This window comes from Odontesthes bonariensis, chromosome 7 (assembly GCF_027942865.1).
Source record: "Odontesthes bonariensis isolate fOdoBon6 chromosome 7, fOdoBon6.hap1, whole genome shotgun sequence".
NCBI lineage: Eukaryota > Metazoa > Chordata > Actinopteri > Atheriniformes > Atherinopsidae > Odontesthes > Odontesthes bonariensis.
Window position 1 is genome coordinate 3,098,112 of NC_134512.1, and position 10,565 is coordinate 3,108,676.

Genomic DNA, 10,565 nt, shown 5'->3' on the forward strand with positions numbered 1-10,565 from the left:
TGAAGAGGTGCTGGAGAATCCCACATTTCTGTTCCACGCAGACCTCCACAGACCTTGGGCTGACACCACCTGCATCTGCAGGCTTGTTCCTGGTTTAGTCTCCCAAGCTGCCTCTTCATCTGACTGCTGGAGACAGACAGGCTGGAGGGGCATGGAGAGGAGGTCTCATGGCTGTGTTATGACTGAGGTGGAGGGTGACATAATGGAGGTGTGACTGGGAGGATGTGTGTGTGAGGTCTCTGTGGCTGTAGGCAGGATGTGCTGGTATGTTGTATTTGTGCTTATGACGTATAATGTAAGTGACACTTACATTGTACGTTTCTTTGGATATATCTTGATTTCCTTTTATTTTTTTATTTATTTATTTATTTATTTATTCTGAAGCAAATGGTTAACAAGTAAATCATAATCCTTTCAAATTGTGAGCCAAGCAAAACATTTGCTGTGCTGACAAATTTCGGTGCTCCAGCTCCCGGTGCTCCAGCTCCCGGTGCTCCAGCTCCCGGTGCTCCAGCTCCCGGTGCTCCAGCTCCCGGTGCTCCAGCTCCCGGTGCTCCAGCTCCCGGTGCTCCAGCTCCAGGTGCTCCAGCTCCAGGTGCTCCAGCTCCAGGTGCTCCAGCTCCAGGTGCTCCAGCTCCAGGTGCTCCAGCTCCAGGTGCTCCAGCTCCAGGTGCTCCAGCTCCAGGTGCTCCAGGTGCTCTCTCTGGTCGGCCACAGTTCGGAAAGTATTTCCAGCCAAACTTTATTATGATAGGTTACAACCATTAGTTACTTAAGGCCTGCCAACAAACAAATGAGACAATTTACACGTTGTTGCTGCTTAAACTGCATCATATTTAGTAGAGAAGTGAGCTGCAACACATTAAACACTGGTTGAAGATATATGCATGTATCTAAACTTGACAGAAATACTTGCAATAAATTGACGAGTTTAAAAAGATTGGGTTTGGCACGGTGGTGTGGTGGTTAGCACTCACAGCATGGGGTTCCTTGTTTGAATCCTCGCTGGTTCTTTCTGTGTGGAGTTTGCATGTTCTCCCCGTGTATGCGTGGGTTCTCTCCAGGTACTCCGGCTTCCTCCCGCCACCCAAAAACATGCATGTCAGGTTAATTTGTGACTCTAAATTGACCCTAGGAGTGAGTGTGAGTGGATAGTTTTGGCTCATTAGTCTCTGCTTCCCTGTGATGGACTGGCGTCCTCTCCAGGGTGTACCCCGCCTCTCACCCTATGACAGCTGGATAGGCTGCAGCCCCCCTGCGACCCTGAGCTGGATTAGGTTGAATGTTTTGTATTTATTGAAACGCTTCTTAATGCTCAGAATGTTAAAAACATGGTTTTAAGTGAAAACCAATCTTGATCTTCTCATGTACTAAGTGAAATTAATTATATTTTATTAACTAGTATAATTATAATTGATTTCATGTTAGCACTCACAGATATTTATATTAATCACATCTAATAAAAAAAACTGTAGAACAAGCTGTGAAAGGACGATGTTTTTCATCCTGTTAATTCTTATGTTATCATTGGGGCTCGACAACAAGTTTTTTAGCTATTTTTGCATCAAAAATAATTCAATTAATGAGCAGAGTCAGGTTCATTTTTTGTATAAATAAGAAAGTCAATTTATTTGTCAATTAACATTCACACAGTTTTCAGGTGTATAAATATAAAGTTAAAAAAATTTTCACAACAAACAAAAGCAATACAGACAGAAGCATTAAATACATAATTAATACTTTCAGTTGGAACAAATCAGCTCTTATTTACATCATATGTACAGAAACAGAAAAATGGTCCTCGGCTGCAGCGACTGAAATAATAATGCAACTCGTTATTCTGACTTGCACAGTAAGGAGGTCTGAACCTACTTCAAAACTGATGTGGGAAAAATTCTCACTACAATACTTCAACGAATTTAGCTTATAATTTGTCTGAAGTTGTATTTTTTTTTTATCAAGTTTCACTGCAGAAACATGTGGTATATTCGTAAAATATCACAGGGTTACTGTACTTGTATTTCTTGAGGGAAGCTGGGGTTTTAGGGACTTCAGATGGATGAAAGTGGAGGAAAGTTAATGGGTGGGTTTTGGCCTCCATCTTTCATCAAATAGTCAGAAAGGATGACTTCATCTGAACAACTGAACTGAGTCTTAAATAGTTATGAATTAAAGTAGAAATGCAGTTCAAACTGTAACTCAATTACATTTCCCAGCATTAAAGTGACAAAACAAATGAAGATCAGGGGGTGGATGAAGCTCATTTCTGCTGGGAAAATGAATTACTGTTTTCAATTTGGCTTGATAAAAATCTACTTCTTATTTATGACATACAAGGCCACAACTGGGACCTTCTGTTCTATTCTTATACTTGCTGTCAGTTTATCCGCTTACCTCGGCAGGATTGCATACACGTGTGTGTGAGTTTGTTTACATTAAAAAAGGGAAAGAATTTGCATTTATTATTTCCTTTTCAAAATAAAAATTCAATTAAGACAAAAGTAATAAAGTCACCAGGAAAAAAGGTCACCATGCCGTGGTCTTCATCAGTGCATTAGGTTTAAGTGGCCATTACAAAAACAAGGTTGGATATAAAATGTCAACCACGGGTGAAAACCTTGAAAAGGAACTTTCTTTCTCTTTTCCTGGCAGGAATGAGCTCCTGTGGGAAGATCGAACAGGAAGAAATACAAACGTGGACAGATGTCAGGAAAACTTGATGCATAAGTAAGAAAATGTTGCAGTTAATGAAGATGACTAATTCCAGCCACAGCTTAAATGATCACTTTCAATAGAAGTGAGTGTTTGCGTGGATCTGTGTTTTATGACTGGACAGTATGGACGGGGTACACACGTGTCAGGGTCTATAGGACTTGATAAATCAGGTTTGGGTCCTGGCTGGCAGCCGGGGAGGGGACTCGGACAGGCCCCGGGGCGGTCCCTGCCTCCCTCACCGGAGCTGTGGCTGGGGAAGCGGGGCTGTCGGCGACGGGCAGCAGGCTGCTGCTGTCGGTGGAGATTCGCTCCACGATGCTGGACAGACAGTCCAGACTGGAGACCACAGAGCTTCGCTCACTCTTTGGACCACCTGCACACACAAAGACAAACCAAAAAAAAACATGCAGTGAATAACGGATTTATAACCTTTACTAAACTTTTTTCACCTTTTATGCTGCGGGACGAAGTGTGACAAAAGTGATAAAGAGCGTTAAGCAAAGCAAAAGCATCAGTCATTTAACTGCTGAGAGGAACTGCCTGGAGAGAAGCTTTCATTTAGCACCGACTCACTTCTGATCTCATTTTGAATTGGCTCTATATGAATGAATTGGATTATTTCATAAATAATTATGATTACAATGAATTGAATTCCAATTGGCTTGAATTGGACTTTATTATTTAAGTGCCTTGAGATGACATTTGTTGTAGCCTATTTGGCGCTATATAAATAAAAATTAATTGAATTTAGTTTTAATTGGTGTCTCTAAAATTGTCCTTAGGAGTGTGTGTGTGTGTGTGTGGTTGTTTGTCTCTGCTTCCCTGTGATGGACTGGCGGCCTGTCCATTGTGTACCCCGCCTCTCGCCCGATGACAGCTGGGATAGGCTCCAGCCCCCCCGCGACCCGACCGACGGATTCAGCGGTATAGATAATGGATGGATGGATGAATTTAGTTTTAAGAGGTTATATTGATGTACAGTGAAGTGTGTCGTATCACTCCAGATAAACTCGGATTTTATTTATTTTGTTTCACCCGAATTTTTCAGTCAAAAAAAAAATTGTTTCTACATTTTTTTTTTAAATGTCAGAAACGGTCAAGAATCTTTTAGAAACTGACCGTTAAAAAAAAAATGTTCCATTCAAATGTTCACTTCGTGGCCTTTTTCGGCCTCATTGCCATGCAGCTGCTTTCACACGTAAGGACAAAAAAGAGTGGAAGCAGCAGCCGAAAGGAAGCCGCCGAGGCCGCGTCTTACCGCTGTGCGTCTCGGAGAAATAGGAGCTGCGCTCATAACTTCCTCTTCTGGTGGGCAGGCGGCTCGGGCCGTTAAAATCCGTCTGAAAGGAAAAGAAGTCACCACACGCGATCGTGAGATTTGCAAACTTGACCACAGATTTGCTAAAATGTTTCAAAGGTCAAATCATTTTCGAGAAAACAGATACTGAATGTTCGCAGAATGGAAAGCAGGAGGGGAAAAAGAAAAGGCATCATATCACATAAACTGGGGTTCATTAAAGCGTCTCTTTTTCTTTTAAGTGACACGTGCGAATGCTTGAGTCAGATGAAGTGAATGTGCTTCATTTCGTGCTGCACTGAATGAATCGGGATTGATTTAAACACGAATAAGGTTCAATTCATCTGGGACATTAATCATTCCGTGTAACGAAATAAACACCTAAAACTACAATTTTGCACATGAACGCGCAGATTGACCGCAACAGTGAAAAAAAAACAAAAAAACACGTGTGAGATTAAGTACCTTTGGAGTTCCAATGTGGAAAAAAAAAACGGGCTGAAATAAAAACATTTCTGCTCATTTCTTTCTGGAATAAAAAAATAACCAATACATTATTTACACATGAAGTCGCTGTCATTTTCCTTTGAGGAACCAATCCACCTATTAATTAGGCTATTATCCAAAATGAACGAAATAATAGTAAAATGATAAATATGCTGGCTGGAGCCAAAAGCATTTCGAAGCAGATGAAAGTCTGACACCATGAAGTGGCCTGTGGGAAAATCAAACTTTGGTTTTCACCTTGAATAATGATGATAATTATGGGAGTGAAGAAACCGCCTCATTACGCAAACACTGCACGGAAGAACGTGTCCATGCGCGAGGACTCACTGTGGCTGGCGCGCTCAGACTCTCCCTCTAAACACCTGCCAACTATGGAACTCACCATGCCGTCCGAGCAGTTGGACCGGGGGCTGGACGCGTCCGAGTCCCCGCTGTAGTGTTCCAGCACCGGATAGAAGCCGTCCTCCTGCCCGCCCCGCAGCAGCGCCTGCAGGGACTCGATGTAGCTGATGGCGTTGCGCAGGATCTCCACTTTGGGCAGCCTCTGGTTGGGGTTGGCCGTCGTGCAGCGTTTCAGAGTCTCAAAGGCGTCGTTGACCTTGCTGAGCCGCCGCCGCTCGCGCAACGTGGCCGCCTTCCGCCGGTCCGCGTTGGTGGTCTTCCTCTTGCAGGCTTTGCAAGCCCACAGCAAGCAGCGGCCCGCCTGGTGGTGCCCGCTGGGCGCACGGACGTGCTCATCGTCCTCCGCCTCAGTGTGGTGGTGCAGATGAAGGAGGGTGGACGGGGAGGAGGAAGAGGAGGATGAGGATGAAGAGGAGGAGTCATCCGGCTTCAGCAGACCTACGTGGACCAGCCGCGGGTCCAGGTCCTCAAAGAAGTGCATGTCACTGGTGTTGAAGCAGGGGTCATCATAGAAATCATCAGCGGCAGGTATAGGGAAAGAGATATCCGACAACTCCATGACTCAGTCCGAGACCCTCAGAGGAAGAAGAAGAAGAAGAATCCAAGGGAAAGGGAAAGTTTCTGCGCAAAGAGGAAGAAATGAGGAGGATCTGCGACTTTCAGGGAATGTGGAATCCTGTCAAAAACTGCTCTACCGCGTCTGCTGTTGACCTGGATGTTTTTATACCGGGGACATGGTGGGCAGGCGGGCCCAGGGCGGTGGGGTCCCTGCGGTCTGACCAATCAGCTGGCAGCAGGAGGGGTTTACAACTGCACGCTAATTAGTGAAGGCCTACAATTATCCCAGACTGAGCGGCACGAGCACGACTGAGACCGTGCACGTGTAGCTCAGCACAGGCGGGAGAAATACTCAAGTACAACTTTTCACAGCAAAAACGTTTTGGTCATTTTCACCGCTTACTTTCTCTGTAATGGAACGTATTTAGTATCACTGCGTCGCTCCTCGTGGCTGTTGCCCATTGCAGCGCGCGCGTTTGCCATACTTTTTAAAAATGGTCATTAATTCTTTGAATGAAGAAGACTAGTTTGAATTGGTCCCTCTGTGGGCCCGCTTCCTCAGAAATAAAGTCAGATAAGGCGTTTCAAATTAAAAAGAGAGAAAAAATAACTACAGATATATATCAAATATAAATACATGAAATAAAACAGTCGGCTGGCCTGCAGCATGGTGGGAAAATGACACATTTAAAAATATAGAATAAATAAGCCAAGACTTGATTTTTTTTTCTTGGATAAAAAATAATTCTTAATTTCACCAAAAATGCTCAGAGTTTACTTTGCATTTTCCTTTTAACAAGCAGAAGATTATTAATGTATTAGTAACAATAATAAAAAAAATAATGATGATCATTTTAAAAATAAGAGCCCTTCATTTGATCACAATTACAAATGAATTTTGATTTAGTTCACCACTGCACTGAAACAGGAGGTTGTTTCCCCACATCAAGCCAACAACAAATACAATACAAATACTTTTTTTTTTCTTTTAAGGATGTCAGCATTCTTAGGACATACATCACATCCAAACTCCGCAGAGAAGTCAGTACACAGCGCTCATATTTTGTGTCTTTGTTAAGGCAAATACATCATCAAAAGTACATGAAAGTGTCAATGAGCAATTAAGTCAAATGCCAGTTTATTTTTAGGTGGGTGGAGTGTTCTTTCACTGGGTCTGTCAGAAGAGATTCGTCCTCCTCTCTGTCTGCAGCTCGCCTCTCAGCTGTCACCACTGCACCCACTCCATCCACAAACACAAATGCACCATTCTTCTTTTTTTTACAAAAAGTCTCACTTCGGCTGCACAGCTGCAGTAGACGGTTGTGACAGCTGGAGGGCGCTGCAGAGTAGCTTCTCTGACTACTGGCTTTACATCTTGAGCTAAATCTTCTGTGAGCAAACTTCCAACCACCTCAGCTTTTAAGAGCAGCCAGAGAGATGAAGGCGTTGTTCATTTTCAACTTCTATCAGTTGCATGTGTAAAGTTTTTGTGTAACGATTGAACCAAATCATATCAAGCTAACATGTAATGACAGTCTTTCTTTGGGGTGTTCATTGTCACTGATTAAACTTTCACCAAATGGAGACATTTTTAAATCCAGGTTAAAAACATTTCTGTTCTCATGTGTCTATGCATGAAATCTGCACGATATCTTTGAACTTATCCAGACTGTTGCTTGTTTTTAAATTCATTTTAATGATTTTATTTCTTTCTCTTTATATTCTTTTCTGTATTTTAATGCTTCTTCCACTCCCTGCTGCAATGCTTTTATTTTATGTAAAGCACTTTAAATTGTTTGTACATGAAATGTGCAAAGCACTTTCATCAGTTTAAGCTTTATTATGTACAATATAGCAACTTAACCCTTGTGTGTTTACTCCCCTTGTCTTATGGGTTGTTATGACCCGCCCTACCAAAGCTCCAAAATAAAGCAACTTATTTGAATTTTAAATCCAAAATCTATGATGAAACCACCTGTTATTTATCTATTCAACTCAATTCAATACATTTTTTTATCATGTATTTTTTGTTACACAATACAAAAAGACAATCACCAGTTTTCAGGATTACACTTTTTTTTTTTTTAAACCACAAAGCAACTGTCAGTTGGACCAACAGTTTTCTTGTTTTCTCAGTTTTCTTTTACATAATAAAGGTTTATTATTGCTATTATATAAATGTGAAGTAATTACTTCTGAATTAATTATATTGAAAGGGAAAAAAAAACAGTGAACTTTTTTCTGGTGTTTAAATGTTTTTATAATTCACGGGTCAAAAATGACCCATAAGACAATCTTTGTACCTAGTGGTGTACAGCCCACATGGAAACATAAACAAAAATAAAGTGTGACTTTTTCTAATGATGGGGTCCCTTTAGGAAAAGTCATAACATTTACACTTGGAAAAAGATAGTTTACGGTATTTTTTCTACAGCTAAACATGGTAGTGGGTCACTTTTGACCCGCAAGACAACAGGGGGGGTAAGTAAAGGAGACAAACTTATGAACCTAATTTCACATCACACTGGTCTAACAAATGAAACCCCAGAATACAAGTATAGTATGATCAAGAATTCTTAACACGTGGTGAATAAAGAAAAGCAAACAAATTACACTTAGTCCTTTAAGTGGGGGGGTTATGCCTTTAATGGACAGGACAGTTGAAGAGAGACAGGAAGCAAGGGGGCAGAGCGAGGGGGAATAACATGCAGCAAAGGGCCATCCGATGTGGGACTCGAGCCGGGGCCGACAGCAGCGAGGACTGTAGCCCCCCAGGTAGGGGGGCCTGCACAACCCACTACACCACCGACCACCCCAAGACACAACGGAGTTGACAACATCTGTTTAAAACAGTTTAAAAGAAGAGAAAAGGCTGTACAAGTCAAGTTGCTGCCTGTTTTTTTCTTTCTTTTCCTTACTAGCCCATATTCATCTACTATTACAAATCTTAGATTAACAATAGTTACAAATTCCAGGCTACTGAAAGTCGCTATTGCTAACCCGATCTCGTCAGAACGAAAAGTAGCAATATTCATCCACATAGTGTCACGATAATGACAATGATAATAATGCAAATTGTGATTAAGAGAAAAAGAGAAATTTGCATTATGTTGGCAGTATGGATAATATGGGGATTTGATCTCAGCTGATCAAATCAAACCATCATTTTATGCCGACTGTTTTTTGTAAAATTGATAAAAGTTTCTTACCTCTTATTTTGAAAAGTAAAGCTGAATGAGTTAGAAACCAATATCTTTTCCAAAGTTTTCTGTTGATATTACAATAATATGGTTATTGTGAGTGATATTGGCTTGCATGCTTTTCGCCACAGTAATCCTGTATTAAAGTTCATTTATCCCTACAGCCCCAGCTGCAAGCACATTCCAGTTTACAGGAAAGACTCAAAAAGTGTATCATTTTTTTAAATTTTCCTTACTCTGTTTTGTAAGCAGCTTAACTTTTGATTCATTCAACTTGTTGATATTTTTACTACATGATGACGTCCATTTTCCATGTCTCATCAGAGTTTACTTGTCCACAAACATTTCTAAGGATGGCAGGAGGCACTAATCTAAGGACTTCTGTGTCATCCTGATCACTTTGGTGCACTGGCTATAGACCAACTGTTCTTATCACACCCTTATCACTTATGATTCCTTATTGCTTATAGATGTTTATATTCATGCAGTTCTCAGCATGCTACCTGACAGAAAACAACAGCTTAGGGATGCATTATTGTTAGACTTGGCTGCCACTGAAAACTTGCTGAGCTTAAAGACTCAGCTAAACCCAGCTGGTTAAAGGACGATCCAATGAAAAACCAAATCACTTTTACAGAATGATGATAAGATAATCTTATAGTTGTTAAATGGGGATTTTCTATTGTAAAGTTTCCTATTTACCAAAAAGATATATATTTTTTCTTTTTTTTGACTGTCACATTTAGGCTACAAAGAGGGCAAATGCAGAACAAGCGAAGCAATATGCAGGTCTGACAGTGACTGGAATGCAATGCTCTTGATGTGCTTACTGGAAAACTTTAAAGTGTACAAAATCTGGCAACACAATCCATCCTTTTTATTTTCATAACATTTGAATTTGTGCATTATGGAAATGCTTATTTCTGTCTCTTCCATTTTTACTATATTTTCATAAATACATAAAAGATAACTTTTTTCTCTTCACCGAATCCAGACTTTTCTTTAAGTCCGGTGAATCTTCTGGTTAATCTGGTTCTTCCTGTACCTCCTTCAGAGGTGATGAAGAAGAGGAAAAAGAAGAGGTGATGTGACCTAATTGCAAGCATATCATTCAAACATGGCCACCACACTGAGGCAAGCCATAAAAAAGTTTGAATAATTGTCCCATTGTTGTACAAAACACAGAACGATGGATAACAAGGTGTCCCAAAACGCTGTTGACTGAGTCCGGGCCTCAGGTCTAAAGATATTTTTCATGACTCATAAAACTGGGGCAGTGGTCGAAGGCCATGCTGTGATGGGCCAGCGTCACTGCCACAGCCACCACCAAATCCATTGGCCATCTGGAAACACCATCATCACCACCTTCTCTCTGCCGCAGCATTAATCTGGCCAATTTTCCGGAACTCAGGGAAATGTACACCCTGACCTGCTTATGGCCAAAGCCAGGGCAGGTCTCCAAGGATTTTACCACCCCTCCCTCACTCCCACTCCTGGCACTTGGTGTCTCAAACCCCCCATTTTATACAACACTAATGCTTAGCCCAAATGAAGAGCTTCATTCCAAAAAGAGATATCTGCAGTTTGGAAAAAAGAAACACCTGCTCTGACAAAATGATGGATGGCACAAGAGGAAAAATAAATCCTTGTGTTGGAATGTTTTAGGATGAACATTAGGTTGCCAGAGTTAGTAAAAGGAGAAGGCTGTTACTGACTGAAGCATCTCTGTCTCACAGATAGATTTCAGATCATAAATTTTGTTTCAAAATGGGTCTGCAAATCAACTCTTCCTACAGGATCATTTGAACAGCCCCCAGGACCCATGTGCATTTAGCCAGATCAGCAGTTCTCACCCCCACAGCCTGCTTAGGTGTCTCTGGGCAACA

The 10,565-nt window shown here is 41.4% G+C and overlaps 1 protein-coding gene across 1 annotated transcript; it reads right to left on the reverse strand.

Annotated features, from left to right (window-relative positions):
• Positions 1-1,654: 1,654 nt before the first annotated feature.
• Positions 1,655-5,597, reverse strand: myod1 (myogenic differentiation 1). Its single transcript, XM_075469255.1, has 3 exons — positions 4,902-5,597; positions 3,974-4,055; positions 1,655-3,088 (listed from the first exon to the last, which is right to left on the reverse strand). The coding sequence occupies exons 1-3, from the start codon at positions 5,478-5,480 to the stop codon at positions 2,865-2,867; spliced, it is 885 nt and encodes a 294-aa protein (XP_075325370.1). The 5' UTR covers positions 5,481-5,597; the 3' UTR covers positions 1,655-2,864.
• Positions 5,598-10,565: the final 4,968 nt, after the last annotated feature.